We start from the raw sequence: 26,202 nt of genomic DNA on the forward strand, positions 1-26,202 counted from the left end.
GATATTCATAACTATTGATCCTGGGACAGTCCCTTAATTGTTGAAAAGAACATTGGGATCTGCATGCAGATCCCAAACTGATTCCTGTGTTTTTACAGTAGTCCTCATAGTCATTAATACAGACCATATTTCTTTATTATGTTTTAGTACTGGATTATCTTCTGAACAATATCTCAATACTAAATTCTTGATTTCTTATTTTTTAAATATTAAACCACATTTCACTGTGGAAAAAAAAGATCTAGATGTGAAATGCCATTAGCCCGGTAATACAAATGTATTATCAGAGAAGGTCAGACGCCTCTAGATTTGTTCACTGACAAAATATCTAATTTCACAGTTGAGGGGGTGGGGGGCCTGGCTTTTTTTGAGTTTACTTTATTTGACCAAATAAGGTTTCTAATCAGAGTATAACATATTTCACCTTTTAACATTTGTAGCAGTAACATACTAAAAACAGTTAAATGTTGGGGTAGTAACCATTTTAATAATTTGCATTCCTACTGAGTTCTCTCCAAGGCTGCTCTGTGTAGCCAGTGGGGGAAACCTCTGTGATACTGAAGGGAAGGTGGGGCTATACAGAGGGACAGCCACCTATACAGACTGGCCTTTACTTTGACAGACTTGGTCCACATGGTTGGGAGGCCCTGACTGCCACCTGCTCTGCAGCCCTCTAACTCTCTACTGCACTAGAAGGGACAATTTCTTGACAACTCTATAGTTCAACATACAGGAGTTTTCAGTCCCTTTTGGTCCTCTCTCCAGGAGGTGGCGATCTGGATCTATATTTTTAGGAGTATACCTGGGTTCTGAGCACCTTGTAATTTTTGCATAATAGCAAATAAAGCTATTATTTCAGAGAAATAGATGCAATTAAAACAGACCTTCAGATTAATAAAAACTGTTGATTCTTATTACACAAATACATTACAACTGCAATATTTTCAATCCAGCTGTAAAAAATTAATTTAAAAAAGTGTCTGTTGGTGGGAGAGAGCAGATTTAACATCTGGGCCCTTATGGAGATTAGGGTGTTTTCCTCCTACAAAGGCAAATACACCTCTACCTCAATATAACGCTGTCCTCAGGAGCAAAAAAATCTTACCACGTTATAGATGAAACTGCGTTATATCGAACTTGCTTTGATCCGCCGGAGTGCACAGCCCCGCCCCCCCGGAGCACTGCTTTACCACGTTATATCCGAATTCATGTTATATTGGGTCGTGTTATATCGAGGTAGAGGTGTATAGTGCGAAGATACTGGGGAATATAGCTCATAATAATAAGTAACCTCTGCCTTGCCATGAAGGGATTACTGCCTCCCTTTCTCCTTAAGAGTGAGAGATAATTTAGTTTTATGATACTTTAGTTTTGGTTCTTTACTCTGAAGTGACAAATAATATTGACAAGTATAAACTGACTGAGGCATGGATTTGAGCTCTAGTTAAGCAAAGATGACAGATCAGAAACTGTAGAACTCAGATGGAAACATCAGAGCTGTTTTCTTGCATAGCCTGTTTTCAATCAAATGGTATGTTTTATGTGTCAATTATTACAGATTTAAAATATTAAGCATGAAAGACATTGACTCCATAAATCCTGTGAAACAAAGCAGAGTATAAAAAATAATGTTATGGCATTCTAATGTGAACGCCTTACTGACAGTTTTTCAGAAATAAAGTTTTATTCTTAACATGTTTTGCAGTCTTGAACAAATAATGTGGTATAGCCAAGGGAACTGCCATATTTTTCTCATTGTTTAGATGCTCTCTTCTTATTTTATGTCTGACACAGACAGACAAGAACACATCTCTATCTCTGATTAGAACTAATGGCTCAATCTTTCTCCTGTTGAAGTCTGACTCTAGGAGAGCTTTGTCATTGATTTCACTGGAATAAGAATCAGGTCCTAAGGCATATTCCATCTCCTATGTGTAGGAGTTCTGGGGGATTTTTATGTTGCCAAACAGTATCAGGAAAACATATTGCCAAACAAAGGGTAAAAACTGAGCTAAAAACCACAAGCCTCATTGTTTGCTCAGATTATCTTTTGATAATAAATCAATGGTACGCCCACATCTTGAATACTGCATGCAAATGTGGTCGCCCCATCTCAAAAAAGATATTTGGAATTGGAAAAGATTCAGAAAGATTCAGAAAAGGGCAACAAAAATGTTTAGTGGTATGGAACGACTTCCATATGAGGAGTGATTAATAAGACTGGGACTTTTCAGTTTGGAAAAGAGACCATTAAGGGGAGATATGATTGAGGTCTACAAAATCATGACTGGTATGGAGAAAGTAAATAAGGAAGTATTATTTACTCCTTCTCATAACACAAGAAAAGACAGTTACCTTTCCCGTAACTGGTGTTCTTCGAGATATGTTGCTCATGTCCATTCCATGTGCACCAGTGCTGGATGTTTTTCCCCTAGCAGTACCCATAGGGGAGAGCCCCTAGCGACCCCTGGAGTGGCGCCACCACGGTGCGGTATAAGGGCCGCTGCACGCTCCCTCCACCCTCAGTTCCTTCTTGCCAGACAACTCCAACAGTGGGGAAGGAGAGCGGGATGTGGAATGGACACTAGCAACACATCTCGAAGAACACCAGTTATGGAAAAGGTAACTGTCTTTTCTTCTTCGAGTGATTGCTCGTGTGCATTCCACAATAGGTGATTCCAAACTATATCTGTTGGAAGTGGGTAGAAGTTCACAGACACTCAGTATGGAGCACTGCCCTGCCGAACCCAGCGTCCTCCCTGGTCTGGGAGACGTTCGCATAATACAAGGTGAACATGTGGACCAATGACCAAGTAGCAGCACTACAAATGTCCTGAATAGGGACGTGAACCAGAAACGCGGCCGACGAGGCTTGCGTCCTTCTCGAGTGCGCTCTCACAATCGGTGGCAGGGGAACTCCCGCCAGGTCATAACAAGTACAGATACATGAAATGACGCAGCTGGAGAGCCGCTGAGTGGAGATCGGCCAACCCTTCATGCGTTCAGCCATGGCAATGAACAGCTGTGAAGACTTCCTGAATGGTTTTGTTCATTCCAGGTAAAAAGCCAGTGCCTGTCTCACATCTAGCATGTGGAGACGGCGCTCCTCACTAGATGCATGCGGCTTGGGACAGAGCACCGGAAGGAAAATGTCCTGGCTCATATGATAGGCGGAGACCACCTTGGGGAGGAACGAAGGGTGTGGGCAGAGCTGGACCTTATCTTTATGAAATACCGTATACAGGGGTTCGGAAGTCAAGGCCCGGAGCTGCGAGACCCTCCTAGCAGACGTGATTGTCACAAGAAAGGCTACTTTCCAAGAAAGGTGGGACCAGGAGCATGTGGCAAGCAGCTCAAACGGAGGCCCTGTCAGCCTGGCCAGAACCAAGTTCAGGTCCCACTGTGGAACCGGGGCCTAACGTAAGGAAATCCAAGTCCTTAAGGAATCGACCGGTCATGGCATGAGAAAATACTGTGTGGCCCTGGACGGGTGGGTGGAAGGCCAATATGGCTGCACTTTGACGGACGAGGGCACTAGGCCTTGGGCTCTGAGATGAAGGAGGTAATCCAGTATAAGCTGGAGTGGGGCAGCCACTGGTGAGATGCCGTGATCGGCAGCCCACCTAGAGAACCTTGACCATTTTGCCAGGTAAGCCTGACACGTGGAGGGCCTCCTGCTTTCCAGGAGGACTCGCTGGATGCCCTCCGAGCAAGTCCTTTCCTCTTGGCCTAACCATTGAGCAACCATGCTGTGAGGTGGAGAGCTGCAAGGTTGGGGTGGAGGAGGCAACCTTGGTCCTTAGAGAGAAGGTCTGGGCGGGTTGGTAGCGGCCATGGGGGGGGAGGGGGAGGAGGGGGCAATGGAAAGGTTCATAAGAGTCCCGTACCAGTGTTGTCTGGGCCATGCTGGGGCAATAATGAGGACGCGAGCCTTGTCCGTCTTGATTTTTTCCAGGACCTTGCTGATCAGCGGAATTGGGGGAAAAGCATATAGCAGCTGACCCAACCAGGACAGAAGGAAGGCATCGGAAATCACGCCCTTGCCCAGGCCCCTCCTGGAGCAGAACCGGGGGCACCGGCGGTTCTGTCTGGTCATGAAGAGGTCCACCTGGGGAGTGCCCTACGTTCATGTGAGCCGCCTCCGGGTGTAGCAACCACTCGTGCTGGGAGGAGAAGTCCTGGCTCAGGTGATCCCCTGAGAGTTCTGGATGCCTGGAAAGTGGTGGGCTTCCAAGTTGATATTGTGGGTGATGCAGAAAGTCCCACAGTCGGAGGGCTTCCTGGCAGAGGGCTGAGGAATGGGCCCCGCCTTGCCTGTTGATGTAGAACATCGAGGCAGTGTTGTCCGTGAGAACTCTGACTACCCTGCCCGTAAGGCACGGGCGAAAGGCCACGCAGGCCAGACGGACCGCTCAGAGTTCTTTGATGTTTATGTGCAGACCTAGTTCCTGCTCGGACCACAGGCCTTGCGTCTGGAGGTTTCCCACATGGGCTCCCCACCCCAAGTCCAATGCATCGGACACCAGCTCTATAGCTGGGGAGCAGCTCCTGAACGGAGCATGTTCTCCGGGGTGGACCACCAAAGGAGGGAGGTTAGTACGGACTTGGGCACGGTGAGGACTTTGTCCAACCTGTCTCTGGACTGGGAGAACGTCGAGGTCAGCCAGAGCTGAAGGGGCCGCATCCTGAGTCTGGCATGGCGTACCACGTACATGCATGCTGCCATGTGACCCAGGAGTTGGAGGCACGCCCTGGCAGTTGTCATGGGAAACCTCGTAATCGCCCTGATGAGATCCCTCAAGGTTTCAAACCTGTCCGGCAGGAGGGAAGCTCTGGCCAATGTAGCATTGAGAATCGCGCCAATGAACTCTATTAGTTGTACTGGTACCAATGTGGATTTGTTGTTGTTTACCAGCAGCCCCAGTGTGGTAGATGTGTACAGGATGAGTGTTATGTGGTCCTGTACCTGTGATCTGGAGCTGCCTTTGATCAGCTACAGGTAGGGGAAGATCTGGACCCCCCCGCCCCGATGCCTGAGGTAGGCCACCACCACAGACATACACTTTGTGAAGACTGTGGGTGCCATCGAGAGGCCAAACAGGAGGACGGTGAACTGGCAGTGTTCCTGTCCTACCGCGAAGCGGAGGAAACGCCTGTGGCCCTCGAATATGTGACTGTGGAAGTACACATCCTGGAGATGGAGGGTGGCGTACCAGTCTCTGGGATCCAGGGAGGGAATGACGGAGGCCAGGGAGACCATGTGGAACTTGAGTTTTACCATGTACTGGTTTAGGCCTCGCAGGTCCAGAATGGGCCTGAGGCCCCCTTTGGCCTTCGGGATAAGGAAATAGCGGGAATAGTATCCTTTGTATCTGAACTCAGCAGGCACCACCTCCATCGCTCCCAGGTGAAGGAGCCGCCTCACCTCTTGCTCGAGTAGGCTTTCGTGAGAGGGGTCCCTGAAGAGGGACGGGGAGGGAGGGTGGGTAGGTGGGTTAGAGACTAATTGGAGGGTATAGCCCCAGGAGATGGTGTTGAGGACCCATCAGTCCGAGGAAAGTACAGAGACGGTTGGAGAAGGGTAGGTTGGGTGGATCCCTGGTGCAGACTGGTAAGTCATCCCTGGGCATCCCATCAAAATTGGCGCTTACCCACCTGCTTGCCCTTAGAGGGGACAGGCTGGGGGACAGGCCAAGACTGCCGCTGTGGACGCTTCTTATAATCTCTGGATTTTTTATAAGAAGGTTCGTATCAGGAGTGGGTGGCTTGGCTGGGGGCCTGCTGAAGCTTGAACTTGGTCCTGGCCGGGGCCAGGACATAGAGACCAAGAGTCTTTAAGGTCGTGCGAGAGTCCTTGAGACTGTGAAATTTCACGTCTGTTTGCTTCGCAAACAGGGCCTTGCCATCGAAGGGGAGGTCCTGCAAGGAGCTCTGTGCCTCGCTGGACAACCCGGACAAGAGGAGCCACGACGCCCTCCGCATAGACACCGCAGAGGCCATAGTTCTTGCTGCCGTGTCTGCTGTGTCCGAGGCTGCCTGAAGGGCTGCTCTGGCAGCAGCAGTGCCCTCCTCCACAAGGCCTTATACTCCTATCACGCTCCTGGAGGGAGTCTATAAACTTTGGCATTGAACCCCCACAAGTTAAAATCATATCTGCCCAGCAGGGCTTGGTGGTTTGACACCCTCAGCTGAAAGCTTGAAGAAGAATAAAGTTTTCTACCAAATAAGTCCAGCCTCCTCGAGTCCTTATTCTTAGGGGTGGGAGTGGGCTGGCCCTGACGTTCCTTGTGGTTGACCGCCTCGACCACCAGGGAGTTGGGGGCGGGGTGAGTATAGACATATTCATGCCCCTTGGTGGGCATGAAACACTTCCGCTCTATCCTCTTAGATATGGGGGGCAAGGAAGACGGGGTCTGCCACAGGGCAGTGGAGATTTTTGCCACCCCTTCATGGAGAGGGAGGGCCACCCTGGCCGGCACTATGACTGAGAGGACATCAAAGAGGGAGTCCTAAGGCTCCTCCACCTCTTCAGCCTGTAAACTGAGGCTTGAAGCCACCATTTTCAGGAGCTCTTGGTGGTCTTTTGTGTCCTCCTGGGAAACAGGAGGAGGAGGCGCCATGATGGCCTCATCAGAGGAAGATGAGGATGGAGGGGCGGCGCTCTGCGTCCCCACTGGTGCCGCAGTTCCCAGCACTTGGTCCCCTTCTGAGCACAGGGCTGGGGAAGAGTGCCCCGCTTACCCTTTCCTGGGGGGTTCAGAGAGGGAGGCCGACGGTCTGTCTGAGGCCCCGGCTACCGAGCAGGCCACCACTGGGGGCTGCGTCGGGGCCCATGGGGTCCACTGGTACCAGGGCGCTGGCCAGGGAGTCTGGTGCCACTGCACTTGCTGTGGCACTGTTGGGGCGGGCTGCCCCGCCGGACTTGTCTGGTCTGCTGACTGCTGGCTCCGAGGGGAGGCTGGGCTGGTATACGAACAACTGCTATCCCAGGATGGGGATGAGTAGTGACGTTGTGAGCGGTGCCGGGCTCGAGACCTTGAGTCCGGTGTAGAGGAGCAGGAGTACCGTCTGTACCAGCTGCTCCGCGAACGGCTCCGTCGGGCAGATCCACGATGGCTAGTTGCCGGCGATCTACGCCTAGGGATGCGGGAGCGGTGCCGTGACGGGGACCTTGACCAGGGCAAAGAGTGTGAGTGGCACCCGTACCGTGAGGGGCTACAGTGGCTTCTCGGAGTCGGCGACCTCCGGTGCCGTCGGTCCCAGTCCTGATGGGGCATGCTCTGACCTTGAGGCCTGCGCTCCCTCGATGCGGAGCGGTGCCTCGATTCCTTGCTGCTCAGCACCCAGCCAGACAATCGGATGGGGGTCAACAGGGACTGGTGCGGGCTGTGAGCGGGGTGGTCACTCTTCGGAGAACAGCGTCGGGAACCTTCCCTCGACCGCGAACGGTACTGCCTGGGTGGCGACTGTGGCAGTCCGAGTGCTGGCTTGCCTGTGGACCGGGGAGCTGCTGGGGTCGGTGCAGCCGATAACAGGAGAGACATTATGTCTCGAGCCACCTGCAGGGCCTCCAGCGTGGAGGGCACCCGTATGTGGCCACTGGCATCCGGGGAGGTCAGCTCGGAGTGGGCTTAAAGCCTTCCGGCACCGGTGCATGTGGTGAGCACGCACACCTACTGTGGAATGCACATGAGCAATCACTCGAAGAACAACTAGGGGTCACCAAATGAAATTAATAGGCAACAGGTTTAAAACAAACAAAAGGAAGTATTTTTTCACACAATGCACAGTCGGTCTGTGGAACTCTTTGCCGGAGGATGTTGTGAAGGCCAAGTCTATAACAGGGTTCAAAAAATAACTAGATAAATTCATGGAGGATAGGTCCATCAATGGTTATTAGTCAGGATGGGCAGGGATGGTGTCCCTAGCCTCTGTTTGCCAGAAGCTGGGAATGCGTGACCAGGGATGGATCATTTGATGATACCTGTTCTATTAATTCTATCTGGGGCACCTGGCATTGACTGTTGTCGGAAGACAGGATACTGGGCTAGATGGACCTTTGGTCTGACCCAATATGGCTGCTCTTATGTTTTTATGATGCCTGTATCAGATTGTCGTGAACTGTTCCTATAGCATGAAAAATTTCAGTTGATCATGGAAAGGGGAGATCATTTTTCCATTGAGATGTTAAACAGTTGCTCATAATGATAAACTCTGTACCGTATGTGCTATTGGATGATTATGGTCCTAATCTTGGGGAAGCTGCTGTTTTTAACTGAAGATTCTGTGACTTGCCAGAGGAGCAAGTAAACCCCTGTGAAGAGGTAGAGGGTGATGGGAAGAAGCTAGCTGCTCATGCCTCCACAAATATTTTGGTATGACCTATTTGTCATATGGTACCCGGATTACTACTTACACTGAGGCCTCTACTACGGCAGTGTAAAGGGAGCTCAAAAGTGGTTGTAAACCTAGTCTGACTTCAAAGCCCCTTGTCACTGCCAGAGTTATGTAATTGAGCCTCAGTGTAAACAGGAACCAGACTTTGTATGTTTAGTGGCTCCCTTAGACCTATCATTATTTTAATACACTTTCTATTGGGCAAAACAATTATAAAATCTTACCTGACAATATTGAATATAACACTACACCATTGTTTCCAAAATCAAGGTCTTTTGCAAACACAGTGGTGACAAGTGTACCTTCTGGCTGTCCTTCCAAAACCTGCCATCAAACAATACGTTTACAAGAGCACTTTACATATTATAAAGGATATTGATGCATCATAATTGAATTCATACACCACAAAACAGTTAATTTCAGTACTTATATACTAGGAGCACTTTCCATTCTAGAAATGGCTACAGTCAATGCAAATAAACTACATTTCAGAGATACTGCTAAATTAATACATTTCTAGCAAATCTCCAGTAAAGTTCTTTTGTCTGCATGTCTTTTCTCTACAGAAATCATTAATATCTCCTGTTGCTGAGGTCATAATTAAACCTGAGATGCAAATTTAAAGAAAATACCAGTATAATCTTCATCTCCTAATAGTCCCGAAACAGTTCAATTCCAACTGTTCATACATTCACATTGCCCATATTATACATGAAGCCAAATCCTGAATGCCTTACCCAATTTTTGCCCTATGATATTTAATACCATAATAAAAAAGCAACTCATACATTAGAAGTAATTTTCTTTAAAAAGTTTCAGAGTAGCAGCCGTGTTAGTCTGTATCCGCAAAAATAACAGGAGTACTTGTGGCACCTTAGAGACTAACAAATTTGTTAGTCTCTAAGGTGCCACAAGTACTCCTGTTTTCTTTAAAAAGTTGTTTATTTGATACTTACCTTAAAATGTCAGGCTGTTAATTGAATCTGAATATGCTGTTCATTAGGTCATGCTAGGGGAAACAGGCAATGTAACTTTCACATGAAATAAAAGACATGTCTTACTGAGAGAATACACTTGATTTAACAATGTTCATGTACCATTCAGAGCACATGTATTTCATTAAACACAACACTCTGTTGTGTGTGAACTGAGCTTTGGAAGGAAGTCTCATTTACAATTCAAGCTTCTTGCCACAAGATGGTGCTCAAAACAAATCCTGTACTACTATGATTGACCAGATTAGAAAGTCACTGAAACAGGTTCTACAAACCTTGAGGGTTACTTCTTTTCCAGATGGAATCTGAGGGAAGTAAGGCTGATTATCATTGAGGTCAGCAACTAAGATATATGCAGTTGTTGTGGCATTATGCCGGGGGTCACCATGGTCAGTTACTAGTACGATCAACTGGTGGTGAGTTTGTTGCTCGTGGTCTAATGCAACCCAGTTTATAATTTCACCTGTTGGACAAAAAAAAAAAAAGGGGGGGGGGGGAAGGCACTGTATTAGTGTATTCACTGTATTAGTGAAATCTTAATAGACTGTATAAAATTCATAGAAATATACACTGCAGAGTTTAAACTAACCGCTTGTGTCATTTGATATGCCTACTACAGTATATAGAGTACTATCCCAGTTTACTAAACTTCATTCCACTGAAACACCTAGTTAATCAAAGTTTACTTATATACCCCTGAGTCAGACTACACTCTTCACTGCACTCTGGCTCCCACAAACTTGCACAATAAAACAACATCAGCCAACTGTGCAGGCTGGCTATTTTAAAGGAGAAATCTGGCCCTCTCTTCATTGTATTCCAGATTGGAGAACCTAAAGTGCAGACTTTAACTGCTGACCTTATCTTCTCTGTGCTTCGGGGTTAGGAAACTCAACACAGACTCTCTCTGATGACCAGCAAACCTAATCTTCACCATACTCTCAGGCTTGAGATCCTAGTGGTCAAATTTAATACAAGCTTCCGGACAGCTGCTCAACTGCACTCACATTTATCTGAGGATTTTGAGTGTTCCCCTGTTTTTCAGATAGATGGAGTTATATTATACATTTTAAGACCTTCTCTGTTACTTGTCTCCCTCTCTCTGTTTACCTTTAAACTTTTATAAGCTTATTATACAAGACTTTACTTTGAAACAGTAGTTTTATTTTGAGATGTCACATTTCCAAAGTATCTAGAAGGGCCCTTTGACCCCTGGGTATACACCATTTTACGGGTTGGAATCTCACATTGCAGATCTGTGTTGCCAAAGCAATCTCTTGCTAGTCAGTATATTCACAGTACCCGTGTATCTTAAAGGTTTCCCTTCTGCATGACTTTCAGTATTTTATTCTACACTGCTAAAACATACTGGAGATAATGGTTATCAGTGAGAGCATTCTGGGATTCATTTTACAGTGCGTAACTTTTCTGAGAATTTTCTTTTTGCAACACTACTGATATATTCAATTCACGGTTTTAAACTATAACTATTCAAGATTTTCACAAATGTGCTCCCTTTAAAATGTCACTATTCCTTTCATTCTTGTTTATCGCTGATCATTTCTTTTCAACCTTACTTGACCACTAGACAATTAGGAATTTTTCATATGATTTACTGAAGCTATTATTTAATACTCCCAAATTTTCTAAGATCAAACACAAACTCATGAGTGAGTAAACAAAGAAAAGCCATTACTGAGTTGAGTGAAAAAACAAACCCTTTAGGTTATCCTATTTTTCATTGATTATTCCATCCCAACTTTTTGCATATTATGCATATTCCCACCCAAGAGAGACATGACAGTCCTTGGACTTCACACATTACATTAATTCCTTTAGAGGAAGACTTCTTTCTAAAAGAAATAATGGGGAGATTACAACTCATAACATGCTACCTGTGTTGGAATTAATCTTGAAAAACTTTCCATCTGACAAAAGGAAATAGGAAAGCTGTCCATTTCTTCCTGAGTCTCTGTCAACTGCTGTGATGGTACCAACCACACCTTGGGGAACTGGACTTTCCTCAATTTCAAAAAAATAAAGATCACGCATGAACATTGGGGAATTGTCATTTTCATCCAGGACATTAACAATTACTGATGTACTCGCATTTTGCCCTGAGCTGTCCTCTGGGCTGCTGACAAAGGCTCTAAAATTGTACATCTGTGTAAATTCATAGTTCAGATACTTCCGGAGGTAAATCCAGCCAGTGACAGGGTCAATTCCAAATGCAGCAGAATCTGTGCTAGGCTCCAGGGAGTACACCATCTGTGAGGCAGTGTGCTGTGGAACTTGTGTGTGGGCTTGTACTTGCAGAATTTTGGCATCCAGTGAAGAAGTCTCACTGACTTCCACTTGATACACCAAGTTTTCAAAAGTCAAGGTGGTGCCCATCTTTTGCTCTTCAACAATCACTGTCAGCATTAGCAGAGAACTCAGTGGAGGAGTTCCGTGATCTTCAGCTGTTATGTGGAGAGCGTATTCATGCTGCTTATCTGTGAACAGAGTCCTGGTGAGATATACCACCCCAAGGCTTGGATCAATGGTAAATGCATTTGACTGCCTGTTTGCAATAGTATATTTGATTACCGAATTTAGCCCACTGTCTTTATCTTCTGCATGAGCAATGTACAGAGCTGTGCCAGGCACTGTACTATAAGATATAGTTATCTTATCAGATTCTGTAAGAAATACTGGAGGATTGTCATTGACATCAATCACAGATATATTGACCTGGGTGCTACTGTAGACAGGGGAGCTGCCCAACTGTGACTGGACAGTAAGGACAATGAGAGACTGAGTTTCATGGTCCAGCTGCTTTTTGGTGAGAATGATACCAAACTGAGGGTCAATAGAGAATCTTCCATAAGGATCACCAGAGGAAATTGTGTAAGAGATCACTTCGAAAGTATCTACAAGTGGGAACAAAAACAACCAATGTAAAAAAATAAGCAACTGATAATATGAGTGCTTAATACAATACACTATAGAACATCTGTGAAGAATATGCTGCAATGTTGTTAGAATCAGCTGAAAAAATGTAATCCCCTTTACAGATGTTTTTCTTTCCTGAGCTCTTTATGTTTCCTTGCTCATGTCCCTGGAGCCCTTCAATAAAATGAATACTATACAGGCTGCATCTGACTGCATCTATTTTGTCCATTTATGAGATGTTTGATTTTCACCTCCCTGGTATGATAAACCTTTATAGAGAAAATGCCATTGCTTACTCATTTTCTTCCCATTATATAAAATATAGTGAAAACCTCCAATAATTATGTCATTTTTAACAGAACAATATCACTATAAGCCTAGATTCAATATAGCCAGAACTGAAAAACATGGCAATACATTAAAAGAATTGCATTTCATTGAGTTTTTCTCTAAATGCACTTTTGCTATGTCCATGTTGTTAAATATTCCACTGCAGCGTAATATTCTTTCCCATCCTTTTCCACGGGACCATAGTACATTAGCAGAGCCACTCCCTGGCAGGGGCAGCTCTATGTATTTTGCCACCCCAAGCACGGCAGTCAGGCAGCTTTCGGCGGCGCGCCTGCGGGAGGTCCGCCGGTACCGCGGCTTTGGCGTACCTGCCGTCGAATTGCCGCTGCAGCCGTGGGACCGGCAGATCTCCCACAGGCATGCCGCCGAAGGCTCCCTGACTGCCGCCCCCACAGCGACCGGCCGGCCGCCCCAGGCATGCGCTTGGTGCGCTGGTGCCTGGAGCCGCCCCTGCTCCCTGGGCACTACTGTAGCCCTGGCAGAACACCTGCGGCCAATGCACTGTCCTTCCATGGGGGAGAAAGGCAGTGGATTGATGTACTCACAAATCTATACAAAGCCCTTGCCCCTGCTTTCTTATATGTAGAACTCCATCACCAACGTGGTATTTGGATTCCTTTTGCATGATTCCCAAATCCTGCCTCCACAATGTTCTGCAGAAGAGCCACACCAGAGGTGCCCAGTTAGGGTCTTCTGCAGCTATAAAGAATGTAGCAGGATTTGAGCCTTTTCCTCTAAGAAAATAAAGAATAAAATTGATTTAGAAAAACATTATAAGATCACCAGGATTTCTCCATTTAATTTGGGAAAACATTTTTTAAGGCAGCAAGTTGTCTAGATTCCCTCAAAGAGTTGCACCTTACTATTGCTCTAATACAGGGATTTGCTAACTTCTTCAGTGTGGACCAAACGTTAACAAAGATTGCCACATGGCCACCTCCCTGCACATGCATGATCGCACCCACCTGTGATATAACAACATCCAGGCTGTAACTACAGCAATTGCTTACAAGGAAAAGCAATATTACAAAAGTATTTAATGTATTTTAGCTGTCTTTTAGTGCTAGTTAACAACTGGAAATAATGAGGTGGAAAGCAGTACCCCATGTGACCTACCAGCTCACCACAGACCACCAAGAAGTGCTCCATGGATCACAATGTGGGAATCTATGTTCTAAAGGGGATCCAGTTGTAAATTTAAGCATACTTCTTGTATATAGTATTGTAATGGTGAACTGTTCTTTTTACGGCCCGGTTATCCCTGTTCTGGAGAGAAGCCCGGCAGGCAGGTGCTAGGAATCATCTGACCCAACTGGCCAGCATCAGCTGACTGGGTCTGATGATTACCAGGCAGGGGTATAGATGAGGGTCTCAATTCTCAGAGGGAACCTCCAGGATAGAGTTGGGAAAGCATTCTTGTAACTACAGTGGAGGACTACGAGGGGGTGAGAGGCTCTGCAAACTCACATATGCTGGGTGGAGGCCCTGACTACTAAGATGCCAAAGGGTCCCTCAGACTATGTTAGAAACAGGACTATTACTTTGCGTTCTCACTCAACATTTCCTTTTTCGTGTGTTGGACAATACACAGATCACTGAGGCAAGGATTAAGAACTGATCTGGGTGTGACTGATTATTTTCCACAGGCGGATGATTGAGTCCACCAGCCTACAAGCATGTTTGACATATTAAAAAAATAATGAGTTAAAAAAAGAGAGATCATTTTCATATGTTTCTGTACCAGTTACAATTAGAACTGGAACATTTTGCAATCTGTCTGAATGCAATCTAAGTGGAGAACTTACTTAAAGGCTCCCTTGCTTTTACAGTTCCAACAGGGCTGCCTTCAGGGACATCTTCAGGAACAGAAAAGGTATATCGTGACCTCTCAAATATAGCTGGTGCCAAAGTGGTCTGGAGGATGTTTACTATGACAGATGCATTAACAACAGAGGTAAGGCCACCACCATCCCGTGCAGAAACAGTCAAGATCATCATAGTATAATCCAAATGACTGAGAGCTGATATCAAGTAAATAATTCCTGAAAATACAGAAAAAAAGAATAATGAAGACACTGAGTTCATGGAATCCTACACCAAGTTTTAGCAAAATGTAAAATGGTCTCAGAGTGCACCCCAAAACTGGGAGAAGGGTGGAACTTAAATATGGCAGGAGGCAGACTAAGTGTTACATATTCCCTTATTGTGATTTCATAAATAGTAATGTAGATGCATTTGAAGTAACCATGCCAAATTCTGCTCTCAGTTACTCGGGTGTAAATCCAGAACAACTTCAGTGATTTCAGTGGAGTAACTCTGAACTTACAGCAGTATCAAGGAGACCAGAGTTTGACCAATAATAACATTAACAATTCTGGAAGTGAATTAGGGAAAATATAACTTTACTAATGGTAAGAGATTAATTCCACTTCACTAACAGGAAAGTTCATTCCACTTCAGAATGGCAACGACACTCTATTCACAAAACTTCCCAAGCAATACACCCAAACAAATACAAGCTAAAGCCACAAAACACAAGTCTGTGGGACCTATGGTGGACATCATGACAGCAATCACTCACTGGCTGATCATAGCTTAAGGGCAAGGCATCCTTAACTAGCAATTTATGAGATCTGCTGAACTGGCAAAATGTTATCAATTTACTGTTTTGCTTAAAGCAAAAGAAATAACTGCTATAATTTCTGTCTCTGTGAAAGGGCAATGCAATGCCTTGTCCATAGCAGCTGTCTTTGGGAGCAGCATTCCTCAAAACAAATGCATTTTCAGCACTTAACTCAGATGAATGGGATCAATATCCCTAAATATATTTTATTCTGACTGCTTGACTAAGTCGTTATTACATGTATGAGGCCTTTGTTAATTCTCATATAGTCTACATAGAACTACAGAAACAACCTTTAACTTTAGCACCACTTCCAATGTAAAAGGCAGTAGCATGGGCATACCGTCTTCTTTTGGACTCCATGCTCCCTCCTTACACAGTCAAAACTCCTCTTGACTTTAAAGGGAGCTTTGTTTGAGTCAAGAGTTCAGAATCTCAGTAATAATGGTTATGTTTAAACATAACTCTCGCTAAGATGTTCATAGAGAACTAGAGTGATTCTCCAAAATCAATACTTGTAATTCTTCCATATTTAATATTGGCCACTTGTCCTTTACAAGTACAGGCAGGATTTCTGAATTAAGAAGCAACAACAAAAATAAACTGATTAACCCTTAAAGTGCACAGAGGTCTTTAGTGTACATGAAGTGAATGGAAATACCAAAAGATCCAGGGAAGTGCACTATATAGCATAGTATAACAGAGCAAGAAAGTACATCAGGACATGTTTGCTGTATCATAAATTGCATGCAGGTACATTTTGTGAGGCACAAGGCCAAATATCAAGTGGCTTTGACCATCTAAGACATGGAATAATGGCACAGTAATTATGTTTTAGAATGCTTTAGTGCTGTTGATATGGATAGCTGGTTTTAATTTTAAAAATGTTTTAAATGTATATATCAAGTGTTATATATCATATTCTGTACTATTCTGCCTTAATTATTGGTTTTAGTGGTATTCATGAAACTCAGAAAAAGTCATAAGTCTATTTCAGTTCAACTCTGATTCTCGTTTACATTTAAGGCCCTTTACATTTCTCAGGCAGCATAAAGGGGTCTTAGCGTAAATGAGATTCCGCCCTTTTTTAGTCAAGCAACAGAATTCCTCCCAAGTCATCTGATAATTTGTTTTCACACATAACTGAATGAAGGATGGGAGATATCAAATGCCCATGGTATCCTGCTTTGACACTGGCTGTTTAAATGATAGTTGGCCAATTTTATTTATTTATTTTGGGACATTTTAGAGTTTCTTCCCTTATTCCCTTTTTGGGGGAATTCTACGTTACCTCAATATCTTATCTATTTTTCTTTGGTCACAGTTAATTTAAAAGTCTACATTAGGAGCAAGAGATGATCACAGGCAAGGGGGAAACCTATAAATCTAGCATATATCAATATCCACATTATGCTGTTTAAAGATGTCTCCCTACAATGAACTCACATCAGCAGAACCAAAACCAAATTCCTATCTTTAGTCTATGTATTATTTGATAAATGATAAATGACTTGGTTAAAAATTATTTTACTCCAATCTAACTCTCTTTCTCTTTGCCTTCCTCTTGTCCGTTTTGTCCTCCTCCTTCTTCTTTGTTTTTAATCTCTTTCTTCTTTTTCCGCCAACATGACCATTATATTTACATCAGTGGATAAGGCAGTCTCACTTCTGCTACTGGACACTGGTTTGCTAGCACTTGCTCCAGTTTCTATATGAAACTGCACTTTGATTTTTCTCTCTGCCCCATCGCTCTGTCACTTTGAGATTCTTAGGAGGAAGCAAGAGTGTGCTATTTTTATTCATGACTATTTGTCCTCCTTTTTCCTCTCATGTTTTGAGAATGATTGATCAATAGGTAGAAGGAAATCCATTTCTGCCTGTCTGTCCTTAAATAAGTACAATTTTGAACAAGAAAACTGATAGTCAAATTTAAGATTTTTTAGGACATTGTTCATTGAGATTAAATATGAGTTTATTAAGGATAAGTCTGCTAAAATGCCAGAGTAGTAGTAAGTGTATAAAGTTCCTCAAATGACTCAACCAATGTAGCAGAGTAAATACGGACAGAGTTCTACATATGAATAGACTTCTACTAGGAAGATGTCCATATCCCAGGGCCCTTTGTGGAAACCAGTGGAGGCAATAAGACCTCTGGCAATTCAGTAAAATAGATTTTTTTAAGCTAAGCACTGTCTCATAATTTTCTGACTCACAAGACAGATATATTAGGAAAGATATCAGGAGTTCAAGATTGACACTATCTCAATCTGGTAGTGTTCTTCATCAAATAGAGTGGAAATTATATTAAAGTCACACCACGTTAGGAGGATTAAATATGACATATTTGCTTGAAAAGGAGCATCAAATGGAATCACTAATTTGGAACAATGCATTCTTAAGTAGAAGAATGGAAAATACCTAAAATTGCTATAAATATTCAAATTTACATTTAGTAAACTTTCCAATTATACTGTCAGTACATTATAATAAACTGTCTCTTGACATAATTAAAATATATTCTAAAGCATGCTCAAAATTAAGGAAGAATGTTTTCTACTAGTAACAGAAGACACTTATTCCAGTGTGACAAACCACAGCACAATTCAGCAAAGATACAGATGGATTCAGAATCTATTGTTGCTCAGTTTCTAACCCATTACCACATGCCATTTCTAAGAAGCAGCCTTCTTCTCTTTTGAATTCGTTTTTGCTTTCTGACCATGACTGTATTTTACAATTAGTGAGACAGCTCAGCAAAATGTTATTTCAGGGACATAAAACTTTTGGCATTTCCTGAAGTAATTCGAGCAACTGTAGCTTGAAAGAAAAGGTCTTCATTTCCCCCCCAGAGGTTAAATGTATAAACATGGGTTTTAATTTTTTCTAACATTGTCACGGTCAGCTCACATGGAATGATCAAGAGTATATATTTTACAATTTTGACCAACTCACTACTGGGTATTTTTGTGTGGAATAAGCCAATGAATAGTTTAAAAGTCTCTTTCATTTTAGATACTGTTAGCTGTAAATGAAGAGTGAAAAGGTTCTGGAGAAAGTGTTAAATTTTGAAATTTCTGCTCTTTAAGGAATAAATTGTGACTTTAGTACATCCCTGAGCAAAGGGTGGTACGCAAGTTGCTCCACTCCAGGAGCACTGAAAGGATTTTGTGAGAGAAATGCCTCAGAATCAGAATTTCTCCTCTGCTGCTCTATACCAGCAGCAAATTATAGCACACCTCATGCCAACTCAGCTGTACTGGCTAGAAGATAGAGGAGATGAACTCCAGGTTCTGCCCATTCCCTAGTCTCCTCCCCTCCCTCACCTGCTCCAGGGGAAGGAGAAGTAAATGGGTATTCAGTGTTCACTTACTTCTATCCACCTGGACCAAAGGTCTGGGTAGCACATACAAGGATGCATCAAGGCAGGTGGTGAATTCTCCATCTCCTGAAGTCTTCAGATCAAGACTGGATGCCTTTTTGAAAGATATGTTTTCATCATGATGAAGTTCTATGGCCTGTGTCATACAGGCAGTCAGACTAGATAATCTGATGAATCTGTTAATGAACATAAGGGCAGTTCTTACTCTAGCCCTAGGTTTGTTTATATGTGTTTTTCTCTTTCTCTCTGCCCTTATAAAATTGAACACTAGCTCTGAGGTTAGACAGCTATAGTAATGAACTGACACTTACTTAATTATGGGTGTGTCATAGATCACAGGAGCTGTGCTAAGCCCCAGCTTTTAAACAGTCCCTTGTGTAAATCCCTTCAGTGTGGCAGGCCCCTAAGGGGTTCCACTCTTCCTTTAGGGTAGGCCAATTGGCCACTTTTCCAGGATTGAGCCTCTGGGCTCCAGCACTCCTTTTACACACTAAGAGCTCTGCCCAGTGAGTCCAATGGAGATGGGGCTCCAGTTCAGTAACTTTTTGCTATCTTCAGGATTTGATGCATTTCTGTAGTTGTAATGATACCAGGCAGGCTTTTCGAAACAGAGTAGGGTTTATTACTCAACTGGAAACACAGAGAAGCAAAGATTAAGACATAGTTCATACTGGCCAACCCAGGGCTCCCTTGAGTCATGGTGCTGACAGAACCATCTTGGCTTCTTTCTCTGTCCCTTTGTCCTTCAGTCTCAGATGAGCTCCTGTCTTTCTCCAAAGGCCAGCTCTTACCCTAGTCTCCTGGCATCTCTCGGTCCATTGTCCTCCTGCAGACACATGCTGAAGTCACATATTCTGCCTGCCAGAGTTTCCTGTTGTTAGATGTCAACTGTTCAGTCCTTTTGGGATTCTCCATTGATATGGGTGGGTTTTAGCCAGTCCTTTAATGACCCGTTCATATCAACCCGACAGTTACATGACACAAATACCTTGTGTCTCCTGCTCTGCCCCAAGCGTAGCTTTTTAACCCTTTTCCACTTTGTCACAGGGTGGAACGTTGTTCTATATTTTTCCACTCTCTCCTTTTCTGTCATTAAGAAAATACAGCAGCTTATTATTACTACTACTACAGGCATTTGTTGTTTAGAACTCATGGATTCAGTTGTAAAAAATTTTTTTAAAAGGGAACACATTTTGCTGCTATTTTACAGAATATATCCTTCCACTATGAAAAACAGTTCCAAGAAGAAAGGCTTATGATGGAAAGCGAATGGAGCAGTGGTTAGACAACTCCTCTGGAGGAAACGTTTTATTGCAACGGAAGTTCCCAGCAGGGACCACACAGATAAAAGTGTGGTTCTACTTTGAGACATTATTATGTAGAAATGGCACCTTCTTACTTACAGATTGGCTCCCAGTGTGTATGGAAAGTCATATCTTCTGCTTCTAATAAATTTTACTACCTTTTGCTCCTGTTAGCTCAGCAGAGTTAACACAGGTACAGGTCAGTGAGCTGGATTCTATTCTGGCTCACAAGTGATCAAAAGATCACAAGTTCCAGTTGCAGGGCTAAATCTTGACCCCACTTATGCCTATACAAACCTATTCTCTTTAATGGGTTTGCACAACTGTAATTGAAGACAGAAATCCAGACTGTAGAAACTATTGTTAGTGACAATACATAGCCCAGAAAGAAAACCACTTCACTGTCACATCTTAGATGCAATCTGGAGGGCTGGCAGCTAGAGAAGTCATATTTCTACATGTAAATGTAGAAGAATTGAGAGAGGAACAAAATAAATATAGATCTTCATGATACCATTTCTATAGAATGACTTTTCAGCATATGAGCACACATTAATGGGGAACGTTACAGAACCTAGTTTGGGGCTAGATTGTGCCTTTTAGGCACAGCTCTGTTTCAGGGGCAGTAAAGAGCGCTGATAGTATTTTTCCTCAGGAGTTCCCTGTGCCTGGGGAGAGTGCAAAGAGATTTAAGAGATGCAGCATAACTGTGATGGTTGATACTGAGCAAAATCATGGCCCTACCTGCTCTCTGTCCCTCTACATCCTTCCTCTCTCTCTGCTGAAGGGGACTAATTAGCAAGAAGTCCCTGTGCTGCCCTCAGTGCTGGCACTGTAATTCTATCAGGTCTTTACACAGGCCACATAAGTTAGGGTGAAGCTTCTTACTTCCTCCCCCACAATGTGAACCCACATAAGGGATAGGCAGAATCTAGCCCTTCGGGACAGGCCACTCTTGTGACAATTATATAGCATTCATTATGGGCCTGATACTGCTGTTCTTACTCCTGTTGAGCAGCACCTTACTCCACAGGTAGTCTCACTGGTTCAGTGGAATTACTATGGAGTAAAGTACTACTCAACGGGAGAAAGGGTGGGAGAATAAGGCCCTACATAATTATTCTCTTTAAGGTATTACTTGGGTCTTATTCCTCACCATAATTTTGTGTTCCATTCCTTTTGGACACCAAATATGCTATGAGAATGCTATGGAGGTAGATTTCAAAAGCAGGCCAACAGCAAAGAGCACATTCTATATGGCAGAAATACACTGATTTATTAATGAATTTCTATATATTTCTCCTGGTGACTGCTTTGGACAGTCATCCTAATTCTCCATGGGCTCTTCAAGTAATCAGATTAAAAATCTCAGACTAGAACGATGTATTAAAGTCAGCCAAGAGTAAGGGACGGTGTGGTCCAGGGAGTACCCTTGCTTCAGGAGAAAGTATTTTGCTACAGCCCTTTTCAACATAGAGCATTGACTCCCTCTTTGCACCCCTTCTGGCTGATGCATTGGGAGGGAATGATGAATCAGAGCCATAGCTTTGCCCACTTGCTCATCGGGTGGGAGATGTCAGGTGTGCAACCCCTGCTCTCCACCTTTCCCACACCCGCATGGCTATGTAGCCTGAGTCCTTTGGTCATTGTCTACAGCTGCAAACTGCCATGTTTTTGGAACTAGCAACCTCTTTCTCTTGAAAAATGAATGTCTTTTTTTTAAACAAACTAGCAAAAAAAGAAGAAATACTATAGTATCAATGCCCTTACAAAATCTTGGTCCCTGGCCAACAATTATTACCATTTAAGCTTTCAGCTACCGATAGCTAAGTATTTGTTTATCACTAGTCATCCACTGAAAAAGCAAAGACAGAAATTGAGCTAATCTAACTGAACCAACATATTGTATTGTGTTTATAACTATACTTAATTATTCAATTAGCTTGCTATTTTTTCTCTTTGCTCACAGAACTAAAAAGTAAGTTTAGAACAAGCAAATAAACATAAGAGTAAGATCAATGATTATTTAGTAGCAATCTTTCACATGAAATTGACTGCCATGGTGGCTTTAACCCCAGGCAGTATTTCTGTAGAGAATTCTTGGACTGATCTACTGACAAGAACTGACACCCAACTCAGACAGTAGGCAGATGGCAAAAATGGTATGTATAGTTCATTACCCAAATTCACCTTCAAATCTGGCAGCTGACCCCATTACTTGATACTATGTAGGTCAATGTTCATCTCCAATGACCTATTCAGAGTATATTTTAACCTATCAGCAGTGAGTCTTAAGTACAGCTTTGGCTCTTACATGTGACAGAGCAGTTACTATGGTAGAGAAATTAGATAGTAAAAATGTGCAGAACAAGCATACAGGAGGAGATTCCTTGACAGAAGATAGCATGTAGTAGATGGGATCCTGTGTCTAACATCAAGAGTATAGTTGCAGAGGTGGAGGAGGAGGATGGCCCTTTATCTCACTTCTAGTTCATCTTCTCATTGCCTATTTTTGCTCTTTTATAATCTTTGAAAAATCAAATTTAGGTTCCAGGTTTATCATTTCTTCTGTATTCAAAATGCATCTGTTTTATTGAAGCTATTTTCTTGACAGCAACCATAACACAACATTCCAAAATACAGTTTATAAAGAACTAGTTTAATAACTGTCAGGAAATAAAAGCTTTCTTGGGGGCATTTACAATTTTGTTTACATTCTATTTGCTATAACAGAAACAGCTCTAGCTTGAAAGAATTAGGTTAATAAAGCTTGGCACTGAGGCCCTTTGCCCGCTGTCAGGACTATTTCACCACAAGTTTGAAAGGTCTATGTATTCTGCTGCTGCTGTTGTACCAGGCAATCCTTTACATACCAATTTCCAGTTAATAGTTTCCTTCCTAAACCTACACCCCTATATGGAGAAAGCTTCCTACAGCCCCTTCTGCCTGGATTCTTGTACTAAAATTACATTTCCTATCAAAAAAGCAAATACACATATGGAAAATATCTAGATGTATAAAATTGTAGGTTTTGCCACAATAGGTGCTTAATTTATGGAAATCTGTATCAAAATATATTTTGCTATGATAATCATTCAAAATAAAAAAATATGAAACTAGGGATAGAGAATATGTCATTCAGATCTGACTAGTCTGGCACTCTGCATTCAAAAGGGGCCAGTACTTGGACACTTAAAAAAGGAGGTAATACCCACCTATAATACACGTAGCCTAGTCAGCAGGCAGATTATTCCTTCAAGCATGCAATTATTATTTTAGCTTCCAGGGTTACAAATATTAGTGAGCCAGATATTATTAATCAATACACAATACATTAACATTCTGGTGGTACAAAGTACTCCAGTGTGTAAGCCTTTCAAGCAAGGCAAGAATGGGGGTAATATGGTACCATTCAGGCACAAATTTGTATTATGAGTGATATGGAGCTGTACCTCCTGCCTCCTAGAACAACCCTGCTTTGATACTCCTGGGGATGCACTAGAGGGAGAGGGAGTTTGGTCTCTGCCTATTCTCTGACTCATTTAGGGAGCCATATGCCTCTGGGGCAAGCATTTCCTGCACTTCTTTGAGCACTGGGATTTGGCTGCGCTTTTATTAGGCTATGTGGGGCCAGGGAAGGATGTCTCCTTGTACCTTTCCTACGCCCAGTTCATCTGGACAATGGCCAGTCACAATCTGACACCAGAGGACTGGAACTTTAAAACATCTGGCTGTGTATCTGTTCACGCTTCAGTTAGCTTTCTGAATTTGGGTTTTGAGCCTATTGTAAGGCATGTGTGTGTTATAAGACATCCCTGAACTAGAGCCTGATTACCACATGTGATGGTAAGTCATTTCTGTGCTAGGCTCCAGCCAATCCACAAACCAGGAGCTGGTCTGGTGTCTGTTGTCTCAGAGAAGGCAGATAAGCCTCACCAAAGAAACAGCAGCTCAGTCTGCCTAATGTCACTTCATAGCTTGCCATTCTTCCCTGCCTGAGGGATGACAGACTGCATAGGCCTTAGCCTGCTCCACCCCTGCTCCAACTGCAACCTTGCTCCCAGTCCTACTCCAGCCCTGCCCTTGCTCCTGGCTGGCTCCCAGCCCCACCATTGCTTTGTTCTGAACCTGCTTTTGACGCCTGACTCTGACCACTGGCACCAGTTCCTGGCCTGGCTGCCACTGCATCGACCAATAGGCATGACTGCTACTGCTCCATCCATTAGGCCTGACCCTCCATGTCTCACTTTCTGACACCTATTCACTAAACACTCTCTGAATTCCACCAAAATTTTCTCTTCCACAATCTTGTATAAGTCCTTAAAAGTGAGGAAAACTAAACACTAGCATTTAAATGTAACTGTTTCACAGAAGTATTGTAATTCCCTCACACAAGATTTTCATACTTCATGACATCACAATCATTTAGCAGAGATTTTCAATTGCTGGTTCAAAGTCTGATTGAATTTGCATGTTTACTTTACAGTGGCAGTTGTTTATTTTGGACATTGCAAATAGGAAATGTTTCTAATTTGTCTTATTAAAGTCACTGGGCCAAATTAATCGGATTTTATAAAAAAAATTGTGTAATCTGATCTCAGTTGGGTCTTCCAGTGAGAGCTCCTGCAGTGGGGGTCAAAATCATCTTACTCTATAAATCTGGGAGAACTGATACTGCAGTACTCGTCTCTCTCTCTCTCTCTCTCTCACACACACACACACACACACACACACGGTGGGTGGCATTAAAAAAATCAAAAGCTAGACCAAAAAACACAATATATATATATATATATATATATATATATATATATATATATATATTTAATCTTATGATTTAGGGGCATCTAACTCATGATTTTTGAATTTTTGGGTTGGGCAAGACTGAGGATATATGGACTGCTTAAGTGTACTTTCCTTCTTGTGGACTATATAGCTCCATAAAACTGTCCTTTAATATGGTGCCTACAAAAAACAAACAAACTTGACAACTGTTAAGCAGCTGGAATGCTGAAACGGCTGCTTATCATGCTGCCCAGTATCTTCTCAGACTTATCTAGTACCCGTCTGACAGTGTCCATCGGATGTCTCTTACTGTATAATCAGACTGTAAGTTGTTTGAGGCAGAGACTGTCTTTGTATTATGTGTATGCACAGTAATGAGCACAATGAGGCACTGATTGTGATTTGGGCTCCCAGGTGCTACAGCAATACAAATAAATAAATAAAAAAATAATATGATGTAACGGATTATTACTGTTTTCTCCCTACTGCACCTTTACATTTCTAAAGAAGTCTGACTCTGCCAGCAAGAACAGCTGTCATTTTGTGAGGTAGAGTAATGCAGAATGTTGCAGAAGAGACTCAAAATGCAGTCTCATGGAGATATACTTCTGCTCCCCTTAATCTAACATAGAAGTAATTCAGGCTGTTCTCTGTGTATGGAAAAAATTAGACAACAACTCTTCTACACAAGGCTTGAACAGGCAACTAAAAACTCAAAGCACATGACAATGGAGTGTGCTGGAATCCAGGCTAATGATGAACTGCAAATCTCCCAGAGAGGCATACTGCTCTCCTATGTAGTTCCATAGCAAGGAAACAGTCATATGTGTTTTCAAAGACAACACAGAGCCTTTTGAGATAACCTATATGGCTCCTGGACTGCCAAAGCATTTCACCTGGTCAGCAAGACATTAGAATTCAAACAGCGCTTTCTGATTACTTAACTTATTGAATTTCTCCAAGAGCATCTCTGTTTAATCAACAATCTTTTCAGTAAAAGAGTTTTGTGAGCTGGCAGGCTTGCAGATGTTAAAACAGCTCTCAGCACTCAACCTGACAAAAACTACACTGCCATGGTAAGCAGAGACAATCTTTTTTAGGAATAGAGACAGACACTGAAGCAGAAGCCCAATGAGAGTGGGCTTCTTTGCTCTTCCCCTTCATTGAGGGCACTACACAGCATTTCACATATCATCCTGAGCCTCAAACTGATCTGCTCTGCTGCCTACTATGCTCATCTGTAGCAGTCTGACATAGTGGAAGAATTTTCCAAATATTCTTTGGTGTAACTTGCTGCTTTCAGTCACAATGAGTTAGTAGTGCTCCCTCCTTTCCCAGAGCTGACAGACACATCTGGGGAGCCCTTGCTTCTGAAAGGTGCCAGTCAACCATTCACAAAATGGTAAAAACTGGAAAACACTCTTCAGGGCTCTC

At 43.2% G+C, this 26,202-nt stretch overlaps 1 protein-coding gene across 1 annotated transcript in view; it reads right to left on the reverse strand.

Moving 5' to 3' along the window:
- The window catches only part of DCHS2 (dachsous cadherin-related 2), a 251,894-nt gene that overhangs the window by 67,332 nt on the left and 158,360 nt on the right, over window positions 1–26,202 (reverse strand). Inside the window, exons 4-7 of the mRNA XM_065405322.1 lie at window positions 14,483–14,719; window positions 11,288–12,304; window positions 9,668–9,855; window positions 8,622–8,721 (exon numbers count right to left, since the gene is read on the reverse strand). Of these exons, the coding sequence (XP_065261394.1) occupies window positions 8,622–8,721; window positions 9,668–9,855; window positions 11,288–12,304; window positions 14,483–14,719 (1,542 nt within the window). The remainder of the gene's footprint in view (window positions 1–8,621; window positions 8,722–9,667; window positions 9,856–11,287; window positions 12,305–14,482; window positions 14,720–26,202) is intronic.

This window comes from Emys orbicularis, chromosome 5 (assembly GCF_028017835.1).
Source record: "Emys orbicularis isolate rEmyOrb1 chromosome 5, rEmyOrb1.hap1, whole genome shotgun sequence".
In the NCBI taxonomy this organism is placed as follows: Eukaryota; Metazoa; Chordata; order Testudines; family Emydidae; genus Emys; species Emys orbicularis.